This window comes from Podarcis melisellensis, assembly GCF_964234715.1.
Source record: "Podarcis melisellensis genome assembly, chromosome: 5".
In the NCBI taxonomy this organism is placed as follows: domain Eukaryota; kingdom Metazoa; phylum Chordata; class Lepidosauria; order Squamata; family Lacertidae; genus Podarcis; species Podarcis melisellensis.
The window spans coordinates 2,982,759-3,005,978 of record NC_138537.1 but is presented as its reverse complement, the minus strand read 5'-3'; the positions used below and the strand labels follow the sequence as shown (position 1 = coordinate 3,005,978).

The window sequence follows — 23,220 nt, the reverse complement described above, 5'->3', positions numbered from 1 at the left end:
AGGAGGAAGAGGCGGCCGGGAGTCAGAGGAAGCTAAGCGCAACAGCTAAGCACACACAAACACACACATACGGGGGCTAGCTTGTGCCAGTATTGCTGCTTGGGGGACGGGAAGATCCAGTGGGACCCTCAATTCCTCCTTGCTGGAAATCCTCGTCCGCCAGAGCCAACGTGGCCTAGCGCTTGTGCCGGACTTGGGTTTGAATCCCCATGAACTCGCTGGGTTTGAATTTTGAGGCCAGTCACTACCTTCTCTGAGCCTAGCCTACCTTGTAGCGTTGTCGTTGTGGGGTTTAAAGGGGGGAGGCGGGAGCCATGTGCTCCAGCTCGAGCTCCTCTGTAGGAATGATCGCTGGGTGCGGAGCACTCCCCCTCACGGATAAGGCCACAGCTGTCTGAACATCTTGCCCTCTGTCTAATATTTTGCAGTCTCAGTAGTCTGCCATGTCCTGTCTGTGACCTTTGTCTCTGAGACCTTTGTCTCCTTCGTCACACACTGTGCAAGGGGAAAATGACGCGGTGGAAACAGGTGCCAGAATAGCTTTGTACCACCCCACAATCTCGGGACTGGAAGATGTGCAAAGGTCGCAGCCCAAAATGTATCTGCCTGGGTTTGCATATTGTGTCAATAAAAGGAGCCTCCACAGAGCTGGCCGGCAGCTTGCTTGCAGCTCACCTGTGCGCAGCTCACCTGCATTATCAACTCCTGCCTCATGTCCTTCACTTCACTCCTTGGAGAAGGAAAAGGTGGACTACAGATGCATTGGGTAAGATAAACAGCTGCTGCATGCTCTAGAGCAGAGGCGAAATTACACGGCGAACGCAGGCGCCGGCTTCTCCTGGCAGAGTGGGGCAAATGCCAGGAGACCCTGCCATTAATATAAAGCCCCTTTGGCACTGGTACCAGAGCTGATCCAGCTCAGTTTCTGGGGAGAGGGAAGGGGTGCTGTGCAAAACTCCAGGCGTGTGGGTAGAGCAGGGGACCTCAGGGCTACATGCCAGCAGGGTGGCGCACAATGTTGGATGCATGGCTTGACACTCCCCCCCCCCCCAAATCCAGGCCTTATCCTACAAAAGTCACGTCTGGCCTCTGCAAAAGAGGTTTGTACAGCACTATGTGATCCGAAAGGATGTGAAACGGCTTTGCCAACCCCACCCCCACAAATAGAGATTCTGAACCAGATGTTGCTGGAGCTAGAGAAATACATTTTGGGTGGCTGTTGTTTTTTTAAATCAAATATGAAAAATTTTCAGTCCAATTTTGGAGAACTTCAGAGCCTTGGATCGCTTTGGCTTTAGGTTTTCGGAACCTGAATTCGGGACGTTCTGAATTTCCGAATTAAGGGATGCAATATTTGGAGTGTGCGGATGAGACTCTGAAAGGGATGTGTGGCACAGGAATGATCTGGTTCCAGAAACAAACCATATGTCTCTGGTTTGGTTTTTTAAGAGACCTTTTTTAAAAAATACCCAACCTTTGAATTGGGAAAGCCACCCAATCATTATCTGAACGGATTTCATTGGCAGAAGAGGGATTTCCTGCTTGCTATGTGCTGCATCTTATAAGGCCAGAGATTGGCTTCTGGGTACCTATATATTGTTTGCCCGTAGAGCGAGCAAGCAAGCAGGGGAAATGAGAGCATGCAGGGAACATAGGGAATCTTGCTTTATGGCGAATCAGACCATTGTGCCGTCTGATCCACTATTGCCCACAATGCTCTCCAGGGTTTCAGGCAGAGGGCAATCCCAGCCCTGCCTGGCAGCGCCAACCTGGGATTGAACCCGCCGGGGCCTTCTGCAAGCCAAGCAGGTGTCCCTGTGCCGAGTTCCGGAACTCCATTGCCGAAATAACCAGGAAATGGATTGGTCTGGGCTTACCACAACTGGAGTCGGAGTATTCCGATTGCGTTTCTCCCATCTCTTCTCCGAAGTGTGAGCCGGGGGTATGAAGGCACATCTCAGAATGCTGGGGGGATTGCGAACCGCAGGAGCTGCACTTGGAAGAATGCAGGTACAAAGGCGACTGGGCATCGCTGCCGCGAGGAGACCCATCTAGCGACCTAGGCAGAGCGGGTGAGGGAAGGAGTGTAAGCAACGGAGACGGAATCACAGAACTGTAGACCTGGCAAGGGGGCCCCCAAGGGTCATCCAGTCCAACCCACGGCAGTGAAAGGAATCCCAGATAAAGAACCCTTTTGGCAGATGGGCACCTGACCCCTGTTTCATGGCAACCCCTGTTTCATCTCTCCTCCTTCTCTGATGACACAACCAGAACTTGTGGACATCCAAAGTGTTGGAAGATTCAGAGTAAATAAAAGAAAGTCCTTCTCCACGCGCCGTAGAGTTAAACTGTGGAACTCCCTCCCACAGGAGCCAGTGACGGCCAGACAGCTTTAAAAGAGGACTGGACAAATTCATGGAGTAGGGGGACTATCGATGGCTTCTAGCCACCATGACCATGCTGCGCCTCACACAGTTGGAGGCAGCAATGTTGCTGGAAGCATCAGGAGGGGAGAGGGCTCTCGCATTCGGATCCTGCTAGCAGGCTTCGTGAGAAGAGGATGCTGAGCAGATTGGGCCATGGCATTGCCCTTATCCAACAGGCTTTTCTGATGTTCTTATTTGGGGGAAATGGGATCCCACAGCTAATTCTCCCCTGGTCTCCTCACTGGCCCAAATAGGACTAATTTAGCCAGCTAGCCCTGGGGAACATCTAATGTTTATTGAATGGATTCTCCCCCTAAATTGATTTTTGAATTTATTGTTATTCACGTTTTATACTGTTTTTTTGTTGCATCAATTAAGTGTTTTAAATTTGTTGTTAGCCGCCCTGAGCCTGGTTTTCTGAACCGGGAAGGGCAGGGTATAAATATATTATTATTATTATTATTATTATTGGAAAAGGCAGTCCTGACTCTCATCCCTCTTTGCTCTGCCCGAAGCTGAGGGCTTCAGTGATGGGGAGGAGGATGGAGAAAGAAAATGGAAGCTCTCCACCTCTTTGCCACACTCAAAGGGCCTTTGGTGAGCCCGTAAGGAGCCCCAACCAACCAGGAGCTTTTACCTGTTGACAATGTTGTTCAGCCTGCTGGCCTGAGGGATCGTCGAGTCCTCCCCGTTGATGCTCATCTTGGTGGGGGACTGAACATCCAAGCTCTCGGGCTCCATCGACTGCTGGCAGGTCAGGGAGGGGGCGTAGGTGTGGGGGGAGAGGGTCCCCGCCTCGCCTTGCTCCGGGCCGTCCGGCTTGGCGCTCTGGTTGAGCGAGTTGAGCACGATGAACTTGTACTTCTTCCAGTTGCAAGCCTTGGGATCGGTGGGGCTTTTGGCCGAGGGCGGCCCGCCAGGCCCTTGCCCGATGCAGGCGTTCTTGCTGCTGCTGGACTCGGTGGGCGAGTTGGGCTGGCAGTCCGACTTCTGGGGGCTCTGGGGGCTGACCAGGACCTTGCGGTTCATGGGGGCGTTGCTTGCCTCGAAGCGCTGGCTGATGTCGTCTTCGGCCGGGGACCTTTCCTCCTCCTTCCCTGCCTTGTCGCAGGGGAAGTAGGCGCTGTTCCGGGCTACCAAGGGGGCGGCAGGCTTGGGGGCAGGGGCGCCACTGTAGTGCACATCACTTTTGACCTCTTCGGCAGCAGCTTTCTTCGGGGAGTAGATGGCGGCCTGGCACATGCCGGGCGATACCTCGGTGACGCTCCGGGCATAACCGGCAGCGCCCGTCCGGGATGCGCCGCACGGCAGCGCCCGCTCCCTCGGGAAAGGGTTGGCCCTAGAAATGTCCGACAGGGGCATCCTTGCTTCCCGCAGCTCATCGTCTGAGAAGAGGTACCCGCCGACGGGCATTGGGCTGTATCCAGTGTAGGAGATGGGGGAGCCCGAAAGGCCACTGTACAAGCCAGGGACGAAGGCTCTTCCGTCGCAGATGGACCCGTTTCGGAGAGGCAGCCCGCTTTCGGAGACTTCCCTGCTGCTCCTGTATGCCATCATGTCCGGGTGGCTGGCCAGGCGACCGCCCAGAAAGTCTTCCCGCTGGGTCTTCACGGCAGACATCATCTCTGTGTCACTGGACGTGGCAGGAAGGGAGAGAAAGAGAGAGGGAAATGTTGGAATAATTGATAGATCATGGTCACAACAGGCAACTCCTTCTTCCTACATAAGAACACAGATAGAAGATACTGTCCTCTGCCCCAGCTGCAACCAAGCATGTCTCTCCTGTATCTACAGCCACAGCAGGCGCTGTGACTCTCCAACAGTTTCATAGAATTGTAGACTTGGAAGGGACACCGAGGATCATCTCGTCCAACCCGCTGCAAGGCAGGAATATTCAGTTGTCCCCATATGAGGATCAAACCTGCAACCTTGGCATTAGCACCATGCTCTAACCAACTGAGCTATCCATGCACTAGTTTGACCCCCGAAGGTGTACTCTTCTTCCATTGTCTCCTGAGACAGATGGATGCCAACCAACATAAGAGGGTAAGACGAGCCTTCTGGATCAGGCCAATCTAGTCCAGCATCCTGTTCTCATGGTGGCCAAGGGAAACCCAGGAGCAGGATCAGAGCACAACAACAGCACTCTCCACCTTCTGTGGTTTCCAGCAACAGACCTCTCTTCCTCCAGGAATTTGTCTCCTCCTCTTTTAAAGCCATCTAGATCAATGGTCACCACTGTAGGAGCAAGTTCATAGACAGAACATTCAACTTCCTTGGATGTCCACGATTTCTAGTGTTTCCTACTTTGGGGTGAAACCAGGGCTGATGGTGGTAGAGTTAACACAGCAGACCCCTAACAGTGAGGACTGCTGGACCCAGCGGTAGAAGGAGCTACCCTAAGAGCACACAACATTCTCGAAAAATGCATCACCATGGACTGACCTCGCTAAGGTTAGCCCAGGCCAACTCACCTGGTGTTGACCAGCCTCCGGCACGTATCTACCACGTGCTCCATCTGCAGGTAGAGAGCCGTGGTCATGACAGCCATGATGTTGCTTTCCCGCAGGTTGAGACGGGAGGTGTACATGAACTCCAGGAGGATGCCAAAGCCTTCGGGGTTGATCTCTGGGTCCAAGTTGATGACGTTCAAATTGCACTTCAGCTGATCGGTGAAAATGCTGTAGAAAAGGCCACTGGGGTGAAGAGAAGAAGAAAAAACAGAAGTGGAGGAGTGTTTATTTATTCATTTTACAGCCCACCTATCTTCCAAGGTACACGGCTTTTACTCAGAAGAATTGCAGAGCCATCAATAGCCCTCTGCTCCATCAATTAGTCTCCACCCATCCCAGTTGGTGGCCGTCCTTTGGCAGGGAGTTCCACAGTTAACTATGCGCTGTGTGAAGAAGGAACTTCCTTTTATCAGCCCTGCATCTCCCAGCACTCAGCTTCGGGGGACGTTGGCGAGTCCTGGGGTCGTTCTCCTCACCTGCAGGCCATCAGGACTGTTTTGTGGGCTCGGAACTGTTCCCGGTTGACGATGATCACCACGTCCGTCAGGATATCCCTGCTCCTGAGGCGGTTGAGATTGAGGAGGACGTCGCTCGCGTGTCGGGTGAACTGGATGCAACTGTCTGCCGGTGAAGCCATCTTGGGTCTGTCCTGTCGGCGTGCAGAAGAAGAGAGCAAAGGCAGAAATTATTACGAGCATTGCAAAGAGGTCCTGGCTGCAGGTGGCCCTGGGCGGAGATCTATGGGGTCAGGAGGGCTCTTCATTTCAGCAGGGTGAACTCATCTATAGAACACACACCTGAGGCTCTAGTCAAGACTTCCTCAACCTGGGGCCCTCGAGAAGTTTCGGACTACAAATCCAATCAGCCCCATACACTCCAAACACATGGTTAGGCCTGTTTGAGTCCCACCTCAAAGCTGTTGTGAAGGAGCGGCAGCCCACAGAGAAACAGGCCTGCTAGATATTACCGCATGGGACCGTAAAGAGGAGCCTCCATAGTCACAGGCAGTGTACCTCTAACATAGATCGCAAGTGAACTGGTGGAACTGCAACCCACCTCCATGCCCTGCTTGTAAGCTCCCAAAAGCAACTGGAAAGTGAAGCTTTAGCTGGTTGGGACTAGCCTGATCCAGAAAAGGCCGTCCCAAACTGGAAAGATGCCATGCCAGGCTGGCAGTGACTGGGAGCTGAACGTTTTCACTGGTGAAAATTCCTTAGAGCGGATTTTTTTCTGCCTAAGGAGAATTGTCAGCTTATTTCATCTGCCACAGAAATTTCTTCAAAGGCTCGTTTTGAATTTTAGGGCTGGATGGCTGAATGCTGGTGATTGTCAGCGTTGCCTTTTAATTGCACTTTGAAACCATCTTTTAAAATTCTTTCAAAGTGTATCATGCCGGGTCTGATTTGCCGTTTCTGGTTTTGACTCTGCGAAAGCTGCTCTGAGCCCCCAGGGGGGTCACAAACAAGGCCAAGAAATTTAAGGAAAACCAAAACACCAAGAAGTAGAGACCACAAAGTACTGCAATTTTTTCTCTATAAGACTCACTTTTTCCCTCCTAAAAAGTAAGGGGAAATGTGTGTGCGTCTTATGGAGCGAATGCAGGCTGCGCAGCTATCCCAGAAGCCAGAATAGCAAGAGGGATCGTTGCTTTCGCTGTGCAGTGATCCCTCTTGCTGTTCTGGCTTCTGGGATTCAGAATATTTTTTTTCTTGTTTTCCTCCTCCAAAAACTAGGTGCGTCTTATGGTGTGGTGCGTCTTATAGAGCGAAAAATACGCTAATTCCCTCCTGAAGAGGGGCAGGTGGAAGGAAGCCTTCGACCCCCGACTATGGGAGGGCAGCCTCCACCAAACCCACCCACACGGTTCCCATCAGCAAGGGCGGGAGGACGCCACTTGTGTTTTTATTTCCTTAAATCAAGCCAGACGCCCTCCTGAAAAACGCTTCCAGCTGAGCCGGCTGCAATATTCCATTCGACACACTTGAAGGAATGAGGCATGCAATTACGGAGCCGTACCTCCTGTTTCAATTCACAGTCGATGGGTTTCTTTCAGACCTGCACAGACAAAAGACAAAAACACAAAGAACCTCGTAAGTATATATATATATAAGCACAGCCTGCATGATTGAGCCAGTGGTCCATTTAGTCTAGCATTCTGTTCTTACAGTGGCCAGCCAAAGGCCCCAACAGGAAAACCGCAAGTATTCATATAATTATCAATAATTGTGTTTATATTCCGCCTTTCTCCTAAGCTGAGATTCAAGGTGGCTCCTGACATTTAAAAACAACATTATAAAATGCAAAGTAATGAATGCAAACTGGTTGAAAACAATAATTAAAATACACCAGGACACATTGAGAACCAGCAATTAAAAATACAGTTTGCCCCGAGAGCAGCCCAGCGGTCAGCAATGTCTGCACCTTCATCTCCAAAGGCCTTTCTGAAACCAGGAGGATAACAAAGAGGGAGCCAGGCTGACCTCTCTTGGGAGTGAATTCGTAGGATCATAGAGTTGGAGGGACACCAAGGAATCTCCTTCCTTGTAATCATAGAGTTGGAAGGGACCCAAAGCACAGCCAGTGCCCTAATATGGAAGCAGCCACAGAAAAGGCTCTGTCTAGGTCACCACCAGCTGTACTTCGGATGTTGATGAGACTAAGGGAACTCAGCGAGACCGAGAGAAGATGCTCAGCCAGGGATCTCAGCATCTGGGTAGGTTCATAATGGGAGATGTGATCTTTCAGGTAGCTTGGACACTTTGAATTGTGCCCAGAAACAGATCAATAGTGAGTGAAGTCGTTTTAACAAGGGAGTGGCATGTTCCCTTTGTCTGGCAACATTCAGCAGTCTGGAATTGCAGTCAACAACAACAACAACAATTAGCTGCCCATCTGACTGGGTTGTCCCTGGCCACTCTGGGTGGCTCTTAACAAAATATTATAAACAAAATAAAACTACAGTTCTAGCCACGTATTAACATGATGGGGACCCAAGTGGTCAATGCTTTTTTTCTATAGTACAGTGTGAAAGTTATAACTCCATTGAAGATGCTCAGTGCATGACCAGTAGTTTTCTTTCACCTACTCTGCCCCAAAGGTCTTACAAAGGCACTTGGACCACAAAATCAGGGTGGGGTTTGTCAGAGCAGCAACAAAACCCAACACACACTTCTGCAAAACTCCCTCCCATGACCTTTTCCAAACATCACAAGTCACACAACAGATGTGTGGTTGTTGTTTTTTATAAAAAAAAATAATAGAGGTGTCAGGCTCTTACACAAAAAGCACAGAAGAATCTTGTGGCACCACAAATTTATCATGGCATAAAGCTCCCATGGACTCGAGCCTATGTCGTCAGATACCCGGTGCGAAATCTTAGGTGGCCGGTATCTAAAAGGAGAATATCGAAAGGTGGGAGTTGAATGGCAATGGAATGCAAAGATTACAGCTGGTGAAGATTACAGTTTAAATATAGTTTCGCTGCAACAGATGCAGTTTGCACCTCAAAAGCCTCTCCCGATTCAGATGGGACAGAGAGATGGAGCCGAGTGCGAACCATATATTGATGACACTTCACTCCAGACCTCCTGATGACAACTCCCAGATGTCAGACAGCAAAGGGGACAAAATGTGGGACCCTGTGGGAAACCATAGGACAATTCCTGTGGTGCCAACAATAGCTTCCCATCAATAGTCATCTTCAAATATCTCAAGGGCTGTCACATGGGAGATGCAGCAAGACTGTTTTCTGCGGACTAATTTGGAAGGTGGTGGACTCTCCTTCCTTGGAGACTGTTAAGCAGAGGTTGGATGTCCATCTGTCATGTAAATTGCATCCAGCTGAGATCTCCGCATTGCAGGGGGTTGGACTAGATGACCCTTGAGGGTCCCTACAATTCTCTGATCCACAGGGATGGGAATGGAGGTGGAACCAAAAACATCCCACACATTATTATTTTTTAATGCCGCAGTTCTTTCTTTTAAATCTAGCCGGGGACAGATCCCCTGTCTTCCCAGCGTTGCATTTTGAAATCTCAATAAAAACCACACTGTAAAAATAAAATAAAAAATCCTCTGTTATGTGGCTCTTGTGATCTGGCCCATAAAAACACTCCCACACCCACAAAGGAAAAAAACAGTGTGGGACGTGTGGCGCTGAATTGCAATGCAGCATCTAATTGCCAGCGTAAAAAATGTGTGCCATTACGATTCCATTTCGGAGACATGAAAGGGAGAGCAGCCCCTCCACAAAGCCGCCCGGGAATCTTGCATAATTGCCGCTTCAGATTTTGAAGGCTCTGAGGATAGCCTCTCTTGACACAGCTCGTCTCAAGCCATCAAGCTTGAAGAGGGAGTGCCAGGGGCGCGTTGCGGCTGTGGCGGTTGTGATGACACAAGACGCAGGGAGCTACCTGCAGCTAGAACAGGCGTGCCAGCGCCTAACATCTGGGCTCATTAGCTACCAGACCAAATCCAAGGTGTTCCTCTTGGGAGCAGTTTACCTGTGAGATTGCTTCATCCCAGATGTGCCCACTTGATCTCTTCAATCAGTAGAACGGGCAGCCCAGGTGCCAAATCACATCTGTTCTGCGTGTGTAAGAACTCAATGTTTGAGTGTGACAGCGCCTATCCTTTGGAACTCCCTGCCTATTGATATCAGTGTATTCTTTTCAAGTCTATCCTGATGCTTAGAAACTTGATGTGAGTTTTAACCTGTTTCAGTATTTTAACTTTTTGTATGTTTTCGAGGTACAGTGGTAATTTTTTCTTGATTTTCCCGTTTTATCTTTTCGTAAAGTGCTCTGAGGATTTGTGTTTTTTTTTTAAAAAAAACCCATCAAACATTGTATAAATTCCATGAAATAAATAAATGGACAGCAACAAAAGCCAGAGAGCCAATGCTCTGCCTCCAGATTCCTGCGCTCAAGCGGGAAAACTTTTAATATGTTTTAAAAATCAATGTTTTTATTAGGAATTTTTAAAACAAATAACAAGTCTAGTCTAGAGAAAACATCAGTCATGTTGCAAAAAGATTTGCCACAATTGCAAAAAAATATTGCATAGGAGCTGATAAGGTATTTTGGAAACGGTTTGTGGAAGATTGAACAATAAAATCTTGCAGGGGGCCTGCAAAGTTTAGCAACTCCTGCAAAGTTGGTAGAAGGGATCTCACGCCTTGTGAACATGCAAGCACCCTTTCCGAACTCCTCATTCCTCCTTCAGTTTCTAAAGGGAACCCCCCCCCTTTCCTGCTCATAGCCTACTCCTGCTTTGCTAAAATGTGCACAACATTGCTCCAGTCGCCCATCCATATGCCCTCATCACCACCTGTTTGTGGACAACCCAGAGGCGTCTTGGGTTTTCTTGATCTCTCGACCAGAGTTTCCACTTTTAATAGTTGGGTTGTTTTACTGAGATTGTTTTATAGCGCGTTTTAATTACGGGTGATATAATGTTTGTGTAATTGGCGGCTTCACTGTGTAAACCACTCAGAAGCCTATTTGGGCATGAAACGATATATGAATTAAATTATCGTCATCATCTGGTTGGCAGCTGCGGGACAGAAGGCTACTGGTCTCAGTAAGCCTTCTCTTCTGATTTGCAGATCTTTCGCCTTTCCCCCCTTGCTTAAATCAGCTGCACCAAAGGTTGGGGCACGTCACAAAATCCCAGTTATATACCCATTCGGATGTTTGTCAGAGCTTCTCATTAAAAGCCATCAAGGGAAGCTGTGATTCACTAGTTAGGGATTGAAACTGTATTTTTCTATTTTTGACCAGCCTGTTTCCTATACCAACAGGAAGAAGAGAAAGCACGTTGACCATCAACTCTCCAGACCAGATCTCACTTTCACAGGCAGAGAGAGCCTTTTCTGTGCATCTCCAACTCAGCTGCCATGCTCCACTTTAAAACAAAAACCGCTAGGCTAAAATTAATCATCATCGCGCTTGCCCTCGTCAGAAAGTTTCACACTAAAATTGTAGCCACCTTTCTCTCCGCAAGAGGGCAGCCTTGCATGAGAAATGCACCCATGTCCCTTCTTGCAGTTCCTTTTATTGAAGGAATTTAGATCACAAGCCAGCCTTGCAATCATTGACCAGCTACCCACCCATTCAGCTGGCACAACAGAATGGCTACACACAGAATGGAAAGCTACCGGATCCAATCATCCAATCGCCTGCCTTCCTGCTCCACACAATCTCCCGGCCTTCCCTAAGCCGCAAAGCCTTACACCAACAGAAGCTGGCCCAATAAAAGATAAGACATCAAGATCTCCCAATCCTTCGGGGAAAGAGGATAAAAAAACGCTCATGCAATTTCTCACCATGCACAAGAGAAATCCAGACTCCTATAGGGAAATTGTACGATTGTGTCCACAATTTAAGAAGGATGTTGACGAGCTGGAATGTAGGGTGACCAAGATGATCAAGGGTCTGGAAACCAAGCCTGATGAGGAACGGTTGAGGGAGTTGGGGATGAGGGAGTTGAGACTACAACTTCAAATATCTGAAGGGCTGCCACATAATAATAATATATTTTTATTTATACCCCACCCTTCCGGGTTCAAAAACCGGGCTCAGGGCGGCTAACAACAAATTTAAAACACTTAATTATAAAAGCAGCATAAAATACAGTATAGAAACATGAATAACAATAAAATTCAAAAATCAATTTAGGGGAAATAAGCATTAGATAATCCCCAGGGCTAGCTGGCTGAATTGGTCCTACTTGGGCCAGCAAGGAGGCCAGGGGAGAATTAGCTGTGGGGTCTCAGAGCGGTTGAGGGAATGGAAGGGAAATAAAAGATCAGGCTGAATTCAAATTAAAGGCCAGGCGGAATAGCTCTTACAGGCCCAACGCAAGGAGGTTAAATCCTGAAGGGCCCTGGTCTCATGGGACAGAACATTCCACCAGATCGGAGCCATCACTGTGAAGGCCCTGGTGGAGGATAGTCTGACTTCCTTAGGGCCCGGGACCTCTAAACTATGGTTATTCATGGACCTTAAGATCCTCTGCGGGGCAGACCAGGAAAGGCCGTCCCGTAGATACGGTCCCGTAGATATGGAAGGCAGAGCAGGAGCCAAACCAATGCATTCAAGTTACAAGTCCGGAGATTCCAACAAAACATTGGGAAGAGCTTTCTGAGACATTGGAACGGAATTCCTCCAAAGGTTGTGGACTCTCCTTCCTTGGAGGTTTTCAAGCAGAGGTTGCATGGCCATCTGTCATGGATTCTCTGGCTGTGGTTCCTGCATTGCAGCAGGGGGTCAGACTAGATGACACCTGGTGTCTCTTCCAACTCTGCCTTTGGACAGCATCTGGGAAGCAATTCCATCATCCCCAAACACCCTTCATTGCCCCCCTTTCTGAAGGCAGCATCACCTCTGCTGCATTTGGGTTCTTTTTCACGGAATCATAGAATTGGAAGAGACCCAAAGGGTCACTGGGTTCAAGGCCTTGCAGGGAAGGAATTTTTAACTGCATTCCGTACTGTTTCATTTCAGTTGCAAGGCACGCCCTCGCCAAAAAAAGGTGGTTTTTATTTTTAAAGTATATTTCTTATGCTTCAGCACCACCACTGCTCGGAAAAATTTCAATACATCATTTCTAAATTGTGTTAATTGTTTTGATGGATTTGCTGTCGCCGTTTGCTTTGTCTATACAGTGGTGCCTCGCAAGACGAAATTAATTCGTTCCGCGAGTTGCTTCGTCTTGCGATTTTTTCGTCTTGCGGAGCGCGGATTCCCTGGGTGTTAACGGCTTTAAGAAAAAGGAAGCAAACCCGCAAGACGTTTTCGTCTTGCGAAGCAAGCCCATAGGGAAAATCGTCTTGCGAAGCAACTCAAGAAACGAAAAACCCTTTCGTCTTGCGCGTTTTTCGTCTAGCGAGGCATTCGTCTTGCAAGGTACCACTGTATGCTGTTCGGCTTGATAGTTCAGCGGCTACAATGTGTTGTTGTTCCTTAATGCCACTGCGATCCTTCTGAGTTCCCTTTTTGCCCAACATTTGTTGCTGAGAAAGCAAAATGCAAATGCCAAAGCAAATCTGAAGGGAACCAGGTATCCCTCAGAAGGAATAGAGCCACAGTTGTGAGTCTCCCCCCACCCCTGGAAGCAGATCTGCAATGGCAAACAAGCCTCCCCGAAGGACAACTTATAGGCCCTCTGCATAACGTGATCATAGGAGTAGCAGGTGCTCTCCTGTCTTTGCTCTCGGCTCACCCAAGGCGATGCTGAACTCCTAAAGTTCTGGCAAACGCAGGAAGATAGGAAACTGCTTTAGATAGAGCCATAGTGCTGGTCTGACTAGCTTAGCATTTCCCACACTGACTGGCAGCATCTTCTCTCCAGGGTTTCAAGGCAGATATCCCAGGGATGGAAGGAGACCTTCTTTCTGCCTGCTGCTCCGTCACTGAGCTATGGCTGTTCCAATGTTAAAAACTCAGATATATAACCTAGGCGCCGAATGGCACCTTGAATCTAGATTGCGGTTGCCAACGCAGAATGTCAGTTTGCCCAGGGGTTGGACTAAATGGCCTTTGGGATCCCCTAGACTGGTGACTGGGAGTGGCCGCCGGGATCACATAACACCGGTCCTAAGAGACCTGCATTGGCTTCCAGTACGTTTCCGAGCACAATTCAAAGTGTTGGTGCTGGCCTTTAAAGCCCTAAACGGCCTCAGTCCAGTATACCTGAAGGAGCGTCTCCACCCCCATTGTTCAGCCCGGACCCTGAGATCCAGTACCAAGGGCCTTCTGGCGGTTCCCTCATTGCAAGAAGTGAGGTTACAGGGAACCAGACAGAGGGCCTTCTCAGTGGTGGCGCCCTCCCTTCAGATGTGAAGGAAATAAGTAGCTATCTTCTCTTTAAAAGACATCTGGAGGCAGCCCTGTTTAGGGAAGTTCTTGATATTTAATGATGTATTGTTTTTAACACTTGATTGGAAGCCGCCCAGAGTGGCTGGGGAAACTCAGCCAGATGGGTGGGGTATAAATAATAAATTATTATAATATTATTATTATTCCAATGCTACAATTCCACGATTCTTTGATATTGCGCTTGCTCTTACAATTTGCTTGTCCCAGTATGCAAGAAGAAGAAACATGCAATGTGGAAACAGAAACGGTATTAACTACAGAGTAAGGCAGAGGTTTTTAAACCTGGTGCCCAGAAATCCCCATGCGGTTGCAAATGGGACTGCACGGGTAGCAAAACGCGCCTGGCGCATGGCTAATTTCGAACACTGGCACTGTTCCTGGTGTTCATGCACTCTATGCAAGGCAATTGGACCCCCCAACCAGGAGTTCTGCAGCAAGCAGATTGATGCAGATAGAGTTCTCGGAAGAGGGGAAATTTGGAAGTCACTGATCCTCGCCACAGCATTTCTCGCAATGAGCAAAGATCGCTTGCAGGGTTTTCCCCCTCCTGGTAGAAGGACTTGAGAGGCCTTCTTTCTCTCACTTCCCAAGTTAGCCGTCCCTGTCTGCTGTCTAAGACAAGCGACCTGAGATTCGACAGCAGCAGCGAGAGGAAAATGGAGGTGAGGGCGACGAGAATGGAGGCCAACCACGGCTCTGAGCATCGAAACTCCTTAGTCAGTGCAGATCAAAGAGACTTTGATTCTGCCAGCTTCCTCCCCTCCTGTATTGTGCGCCTAAGAGGTTACCACACTGAGCATTTTGTTCCAAGCTCCTGCCTGATCCAGTTTCCTGCCAGAGCAGACACAAATGCTTCTAGGAAACACAATGGCAGGGCAGAGAAAGGGGGCAGGTTTGTTAGCCTGTAACCAGGAAAACAAAAAGCCAGAAACACGCACGCGGTCTCCACTCAGAATTGCCGAAAGGAGAAGGCTAGGGAGGTGGGAAGCCCCCTTTTTGCGACGACTCAGGTAAGGAGGCCTGCAACTTTGTACGATGTCCTCCTTCCTCCACTCTTCAAAGCATTAGGAACATGAGGAGAGGCTGCTGGATTAGGCCAGCGGCCCCATCTCATCTACCATCTTGTTCTCGCAGCAGCCAGCCAGATGCCTGAAGGAAACCCGCAAGCAGGATTCGAACACAACACCCCTCTTGTGGCTTCCAGCAGCTGGCGTTCAGAATCATTTCCTGCCTCCAGCTGTGGAGGGCAGAGCATTGCCATTGTGGCTAGTAGCCACCCTCCATGAATTTGTCCAGTCCTCTTTTAAAGCCACTCTTGTGGGAGGGAGTTCCGTAGGCTAACTATGTGCTTCACGGATAAGCCATTTCATCCAGCCATCCAGGGTCTTCCAACGTTCAGCTTCATGAGATGTCTACAAGTTCTAGGGTTAGTGTTAAAGGGGTGCCGTCTCTGGCGGCAATCACTGCCTCCTGTGGCAGTGAGTTCCACAGTTTAACTCTGCACTGGGTGAAGGAGAAGCTTCGTTCTAAAAACATCACAACCCTGCTCAGCGGTGAGGCACATTTTACTAAATCCACGCTCTGCTTTTCAACTCAGGAGACCCACAAACCTGCTGACCATGAGCACAAACAGTTATACAGCCAGTTACAAGTGCATGCTGGCCATGCAAAACCATTACGAGAAGGTTGCATGCAAGAAGATCCCAGGTTGAATTCCCAGCATTGTCAGTTAAAGCGATCTGAGCACAGGAACATAGGAACCCACTGGCCCATTGAGCTCAGAACTGTCAGCCCTGAATTGCAGCGGCTCTCCGTGGTTTCAGGCGGATGATTTTCCCAGTCCTACCCAGAGATGCTGAGAATTCGAACCTGGGACATTCTGTTTGCAAAGTGCATGCTCTGCTACTGAGCTGTGGTGCTTCTTCCCTCAAAGGTGCAGGCGACGTAAGGTATACTTGAATCTAGCAGTAGATCTCCCTGCAAGGATTTCTGACTCAAGCCCATTCTTATGGGCCAAGGTGCTCAGCCCTACAGAACAACAAACCCCTGTGTTGCAAACTTAACACAACAAACAACACAAGCAACACGAAGACCAGTATACTAGATAGCACTGCGATTCTTATTGCATAATATACATGATTTAGTCCAACAAAAACAAAACGTGTACACTTGTAAATTCTCTAATATATTTGTAACCAAATGAACACACATCTGTCAATCTTTGGAAATCCATAGAAGTATAATGAGTCTATGGTTGAAACAAAGTAATAGATGCTATCCTGTGGGCTAAGCGGTAAAACTTTTTTTAGGAGTTCATGGTGCCAAAATAGTAAGTGAAGAACAACGTAGGACAGTGATCCCGGATAATCTGACTGTTTCGTTAGAATCTTCTTCAGCACAACCCATAGATTAGAAAATTGCACAAGGAGCAGTGGGCATGAAAATATGTAACCACTGCTCACCCCGACTTGCCAACACTCCCTCCTTTCTTCCTGCTCAGGGCATCCCATGTCCGTCCGTCCCTTATCACACAGGCTGCCTGACTCACGCAGACACACTCTCTTCTCATGTGCGAAATGTTTGAGTTGTTGCCAATTCCCAAAGGCCAATTCCCATATTCAAGAAAATTACTCTCCCCCTGTACACACACATATGAAAGATCTGATAACAGGTCTGGAAACCAAGCCTGATGAAGAACGGTTGAGGGAGTTGGGTTTGTTTATCTGAGAGAAAGAGAGGGGATATGACACCATCTTATAAGCGGGACCCAAACCAATGGGTTCCATGACAGGAAAGGAGATAACAACTAAACTTCAGAAAGAACTTTCTGGTGTTAATAACTGTTGGATTCCGTGATTTCACAAACACCCTTCCCCACCGCCAGTTCGCAGGGATCAGCAATCCTCCCAGTTGGATTTCAATCAGGGATGGAAGCTCAAACGCAAATGTTCTGACAAACAGGATCAGCTATGGATCTGGGTTCAAAGCCTGGGTGCCAGCTGGTCCTGGGGAAAGTATGATCACTACATCGCAGCTGCCATCTGCGGAAGGGAAACCTCAGCAGAGATGCAGCAAAAGAGGATGAACTAAGGGTTAGAGTCCATGGGGATTTCCTTACAGATCAGGCAGGCTAGTTAATAGAAGAAGAAGAAGAAGAAGAAGAAGAAGAAGAAGAAGAAGAAGAAGAAGAAGAAGAAGAAGAAGAAGAAGAGGAGGAGGAGTTTGGATTTGATATCCCGCTTTATCAATATCCTAAGGAGTCTCAAAGCAGCTAACATTCTCCTTTCCCTTCCTCCCCCACAACAAACACTCTGTGAGGTGAGTGAGGCTGGGAGACTTCAGAGAAGTGTGACTGGCCCAAGGTCACCCAGCAGCTGCAGCTGGAGGAGCGGAGATGCAAACCCGGTTCACCAGATTACAAGTCCACCGCTCTTAACCACTACACCACGCTGGCTCTCATTTTATTCTATAATCAATGGACACTTTGGGGCAGGGAGCTGGGGGGAGGCTAAGAGGCAGGAGGGAGGCAAGGGGGCACTAGAGGTGTAAATGACTACCAGACCATCTTCAGAAGCAGCCCCAAATATAACACATTGCCATATTCTAACCTAGAGGTTACAGGAGCGTAGACAACAGAAGTTTGGCAATCGTCACCTAAAGGGTGCCCCATTCCCCATCCCTGGGCTCAACAAAGGGTTGGATCCAGACTTAAGTTATGCTTAGAGGAGACCCAATGAAATTGATTAGATTTCCCCTCAATTACAGTGGATCTGCTAACAAATTTACTATGGTCTGGAAGTCAACCGCAGATGTCTTCAGAAGGGGAGAATTTCTTAACGCCTCTGGTTCATTTGGGGCACTTGACTTACAGACGCATAGCAGACCCTCCTGATATTTCACCTGTCCCTCCCCCAGAAAGGGAAAACGGTAGTAGCGTTCTGTTGTTAATTTTGCACTGCGGTCATTTTATTGCTTTGTCTTTTAACGAAAACCGCTTTGGGGTTTTCTTTGCAATCAAGCAGTATATAAATTTACTGAAATGGGTAAATAAAATCAAGCTTTGTGTGGGGTGGCTAAGTTTCGTGAGAATCGTTTGATGAATGAATCAAGAGCGCAGAAAATAAATCAGTAATCATAACATGCAAGAGGTTTTATTATTATTATTATTATTATTATTATTAATAATAATAATAATAATAATAATAATAATAATAATAAATGTTTTTATGCCCACAATGAGTAAGAGAACAGATTAGAAGTGGTGGAGGGGGACTTGCAAACAGAGTTTTTATATAACCTGCCACTGGGAGAGCAAGAGCGAGAGTGAAAACAGGACTCCGTGGCTGTAACCACTTCCCCAAAGCCATCTCTTTCTTCACCCCCCCCCCACCCGCTCCCTTGCCTCCCCAGTAACCACAAGTGATACTGACCCGAAAAACAAAGTGAAAGTTCGTGGGAGACGAAGGAGGAAGAGTAAACAAGCTTCTCGCACGCGGACCACCGTGCAAAAACCAGTGTTGCATTTCACTCCAACCAGCTCAGACGTTGCTAATGGGATTTCTTCCAGCGCAGAGCAAGCCTTTGCCAAGCCAGTGCCCTCCAGATGTTTCAGGTAAAACATCTGGAGCGTACTGGCTTGGCCAAGGACAATGCAGAGCCAACTTTGACGGGCCCAGTTCTGAACTGGCTCAATACTTACGAGTACATATTTGGAGGGAGGCGGAAAGCATTGTTCAATTTTCCAAGGGTTCCTCTGCACACAGAGACTTCAGTGCAACATGAGCAACACAAAAACCCATTAATCCAGCCCATCAAGCACACAGAAAGTCCATTTATTTCAATGGGAGAGCTAAGCACGCGTTTCCTGAAACTGAAATGGCTGAAATCCTAGGATCAGGTTTTTTCCTGATTGACTGGTATTATGGTTTGTTTGTTTGTTTTAAAAAAAAGTCAACTCTGATGTGCCCTGCTGGCTTTCCAGTTACCAGCACCCGATCTCCAAATTCAAGTTTCAAAACTGACCCCAGACCCCCACCAATTAACACCCCCACTCACCTCTTCACACCTTTGCAGAACTCAAAAAGTTTTCTTAAAATTAAGCTACAGCTCTTGGCATCCTTTAGTTTGGGAAGCTGAAACTTGAGGCTCCATCCACTGTGTTGCGCAAACCCCATTGAAATGAGAAGTTGTGCAAGGCAAAACAGTGGGTGTTGACATATATATGGGGAGACATTCTCCAACAAGTAGTCCTCTTGCTGCTGCCCCCAAATCATTTGACTTCTGGTATCACAGAATTGTCAAATTGGATTACCCTCTAAGGTAATCTAGTCTACCGCCACGCGGTATCCCTGATATGTGGCCATCCAAGCTCTGCTTAAAAAACCTCCAACGATGGAGAAACCACCAGCTATCTTTCCACTCTCAAACAGCTCCTACTCTCAAAAGTTCTTCCTGATGTTTAGTTGGAATCTCACTTTCTTGCAATCTGAATCCATCGGTTTGAGCCCTACCCTGAGCAGGAGAAGACAAGCTCGTTCCTTTGCCGACCTTGCGCCCTCCATAGATTGGACTACAACTCCCATCAACCTCCTACAGGGGCTGATGGGAGTTGTTGTCCAGTACCTGGAAGGCACCAGGTGGGCTTCACCTAGGTTAAGGGGCCATGCTTTGAGCCGGGAACCCACCGGTGCAAATAAAGCTACCATTCTTCCAGAAACCTATCTGGAAAAGGGCACCAGAATGATGAAGGCTGATTTTAACCAAACTAGGTGATCTTTGCACAGCCAAGAGTCATCAGAAGACCCAACACTCAAGTGATAAAGATGTTTTTCCTTTTATAGGTTGTCTGACAAACTTCCCTGAGATGAAACAAAATTTAAAAATCCCTTCCAGTAGCACCTTAAGAGACTAACTAAGTTTGTTATTGGTATCCGATTTGGAACCAAAGGTAATCCCGAGAGCTGATGGACCCTTTCCCTGGTGAAGTTCTGCACTTTCCCCCCTACCTATATGAGAAGACCTTCTACTTGAGAGTAGTTACCCATCCATTTAGCTGGATAAATGTCAGTTATTGGTCCAGTTTCTCTCTCTTTTCAAATAGATTGCCTCAATTTACTCTGAAGCAAGCTTGGACACCCCCCCCCCCTAAGAGTTGAAGGCAGCCTGTACTTTGTATTCCTCCTTTAAATCTCTCCCTGCGGCGTCGCAAACAATAATTAAAACAATTTTTTTAAAAAAACAAACAAACCTCCGATCAAGCCTCTCTTTGTGTTTTGATTTGATGGAAGTGGAAAAACACAAGCCTTGTACTGGATGGTAAGGACTTTTCTCCCATTGCCAAACTCTAGTGTGTCAAACCCTGGAGCTTCCTGGTTTGATTTTAAGACCTAGGAGTGAGGAACCTGCAGTTTTTCAGATGGTGCTGGACTCCAACACCTGCCTGTCCGTCAGCCTGAGGATGGCCAACGACCATGAGGAGAAGCCAGTGACCATCTAGACGGCCACAGGTTCCCCATTCCTATTTTAGACCCTGCAAAACTCCTTTCTATTGCTCATATACACAGTTTAAATGTGGGGCAGAATCACACATAAGAACATTAAGGAGAGCCTGTCTGGATCAGGCCTATGACCCATAGAATCCAGTATCCTGTTCTCACAGTGGCCAACCAGATGCCTTTCTGCGGAAACCCACAAGCAGGATCTGAGTACAAGAGCAACCTTCTCCCCTTCTGTGTCTCTAGTACCTGACATACAGACACCCATATTCAGACTCCCTGCTCTGCCTGTGGTTTTGAAGCCTCAGTTTCCCCATCTGCAAAATGGGCCTAGGGGTTATTTTAAACTAAAGTTTAAATGTATTAGATTTCGATACAGCTCTTCATCTGAGGGTCACAGGGCGGGTTTGCTGGTGGACAGAAACAATTCAAAGCCCAAAACAAAACTCCGCAAACAAACTCTAGGCCTTTTGCAAAGCATTGTGAACGTTGGGCAAATGCTGTTTTATATAAGAGGCAGCACCTCACCCACAGGACAAGGGCAAACCCCAACAGCGTTCTCAGCACCCACAACCGAGGTTATTTTGCAATACGGTACGCACACCCCACAGATTTGCCAAATAGGGGGCAGGTTGGGGGGGAGGGGAGAGCGATCCTTCTCCGCTATTCCACATTTAACCACCAGGGGTCAATCTTGCCCCACACTCAAACATACCGATTTAAATCAGAAGTCTCTCCCCCCCCCCCATTCCAACTCACAACAAAGTTTTCCCACCCCCCCCACTCCGGAGGAGAAGACACACCTAAACACACTGTCAAGCGAAGGACGGGGAAATCCTCGATTTTTTTTTTTTTTAATAAAGAGGTTGGATTTCTAACAACTTTCCCTTACACCTGGATAACTTTGTCCCCAAGAGAACACGATTTCCCCCTTCTCTTCCCCCCACTTCAGCGCCCCCCACCCGTAAATATAGACCCCTTTATTCTAAGGAAGCGCTTTAAGAAATTTACAAAAAGTGCCGGAGGAGGAGAGAGAGAGGATTGAACTCTCGGAGTTGGCTGCGCTCGATCTCCTTTCGCCTTGGCCGTTCCTTAAGCAAACAAACAAGACTTCGCCGTCTTCTCCACGGCCCCGCTCTCGCCCGCCAAAGCATTTTAATTTGGGGAGGGGGTACCAAAACAAACGGGCACCCCTGACTCGTGGGTCTTTGGCTCTGCAGAGGGGGCCGTTAGTTGCTCTGGTTTTTAGGGCTTTGGAGAGGGCTCCCCACCCCCACCTTGTCCAAACCCAGATCCTAAATTTTGCCTCTTTCTCTGCAGGGATAAAGGAGATCAGTTTACAGACGGGTAAGTGTTAATAAATGCGTCTCCTTCCCCGCTATTAATTCCTGTGTTCCCTTCCAGGAACGCTTCTTCAAGCGTCTGGGTTTGCTTGTTTTTTAAAGGGGCCGTCTGGGCCATTCTGGAGAGATAGGGGAAGCCTGGAGCAACCAGCGCGGCTTAACTGCGCGGTAACTGCCCCACTTCCATAGTCAAGGGGTAGAGAAAGATGAGGTCTCCCATCTCCCCACACCTATTTCAAGGCTTAATGTCTAGGGGAGGGGAGTGGCAAAATTTGGCTAGTATGGAATTGGGGAAGGGGTCTGTTATTCCGGAGTAGGTGACTCCAGAATAAGAGAGCAAAAAGACCCCCCCCCCAAAAAAAAATTAAAACCGCACTCCAGGCTTGCCTGATCTTCCCATCACCAGTCCAGCAAAAACATCTATAGATTAAATTCTAGTGTTCCCCATATCTATTACAGTATATTACATGTATCTTTCAAATGCACTAGGTTTTTTTTCCTTCTTCTAAAAATTGGGCTCGTGTTTCGGAAACCAGACTTTCCTACATCCTTCAGAGAGGCTCATTTTTTAATTGTTTCTTGAAAATAAAGTCGCCACATTTGCTATCAGGCGGGGGGGGGGGGAAGAGAAGAAGAGAAAACAGGGATTAATATTAATCCAACAGCCACCTCCACCAGGCAGACTCTGTTTTCATGGCACAGCTTCTGTTCCCAGGCTCAGCTGGCTGCCTTTCTCTCCCCCCCGCCACCGTCCCCACGCACACACACGCCGGGGAGCCTGGAAACATGCGCGCGCCAGCAGGACCCGACGCGCGCCAGCCGATATCGAACGCAGATGGAGTCTCCTCGGGGCCGGGACCTGCCTATTTTTCGCTCAGGAGAAACACAACAACCCGGCGCCCCGCGGAGGCAGGGGCGCGGATATAAATAAACAAGAGGGTCTGCCCCCTAACTTTTTCTCTTCACATCGCCCTACCCAAATATAACCCACCCTGGAGAATTCTGCTGCGTGATAAAGTCCCCCGGCATCGCCAAAGTATCCAAGATGAAGGATTTCGCCTTTCCTAATATTTTTCAAAGACATGAATCCCCCATATATTCATCGCCTCCCATATTTTTAAAGAGAGAAACAAAAGGCATCGTGGCAAATATTTTTTTCTGCAGCTCCATTTAAATACATATATATATATATATATATTATTTATATATATATATACTGTACATGCACATGTGAAATTGCGATGCGGGGATAGAGATGTTGGAAACTGCCTGCCTCTCTGGGTTTGCGGCAGAGGCTGCCGGCGGAACCAGACAGGTTTTTTTCCCTTTTTTTCTGGGGCTGTTACGGGAGGGAAGCACCGTCCTACGTTGGGCTCGTGCGCGCATCTTGCGCGCCGGGCCAGGGACCTCCGCCTCCCGCGCTCCTCCGCGCGCGCGCCCGCCTTTGCAAGAGCCCCGGCGCTCTCCGGCTTCGCGCGCGGCGCTCCGGCGGCGGCTACCCGGGCCGCGCCGGATGACAGCCGGCCGAGAAGTAGGAGGAGGAGGAGGAAGGAGAGAGGAGGAGG

At 48.4% G+C, this 23,220-nt stretch overlaps 1 protein-coding gene and 1 long non-coding RNA gene across 7 annotated transcripts in view; one reads left to right on the top strand and one right to left on the bottom strand.

Annotated features, from left to right (window-relative positions):
* BCL6 (BCL6 transcription repressor) overlaps positions 1-23,220 on the bottom strand; it is a 74,988-nt gene that overhangs the window by 7,734 nt on the left and 44,034 nt on the right. For 2 of the 6 annotated variants that reach the window (XM_081910975.1, XM_081910973.1), the window contains exons 2-6: positions 6,956-6,994; positions 5,416-5,588; positions 4,901-5,122; positions 3,064-4,059; positions 1,878-2,059 (exon numbers count right to left, since the gene is read on the bottom strand). In XM_081910975.1, the coding sequence (XP_081767101.1) occupies positions 1,878-2,059; positions 3,064-4,059; positions 4,901-5,122; positions 5,416-5,576 (1,561 nt within the window). In that variant the 5' untranslated portion in view covers positions 5,577-5,588; positions 6,956-6,994. Of the gene's footprint in view, positions 1-1,877; positions 2,060-3,063; positions 4,060-4,900; positions 5,123-5,415; positions 5,589-6,955; positions 6,995-8,216; positions 8,330-9,441; positions 9,728-23,220 lie in introns of those variants that run through there. The other 4 variants (XM_081910977.1, XM_081910972.1, XM_081910976.1 and 1 more) reach the window with 4 other exon arrangements.
* LOC309370000 overlaps positions 11,875-23,220 on the top strand; it is an 81,516-nt gene continuing 70,170 nt past the window's right edge. The window contains exons 1-2 of the long non-coding RNA XR_014168335.1: positions 11,875-12,580; positions 12,929-17,038. This is a non-coding gene — a long non-coding RNA (uncharacterized lncRNA). The remainder of the gene's footprint in view (positions 12,581-12,928; positions 17,039-23,220) is intronic.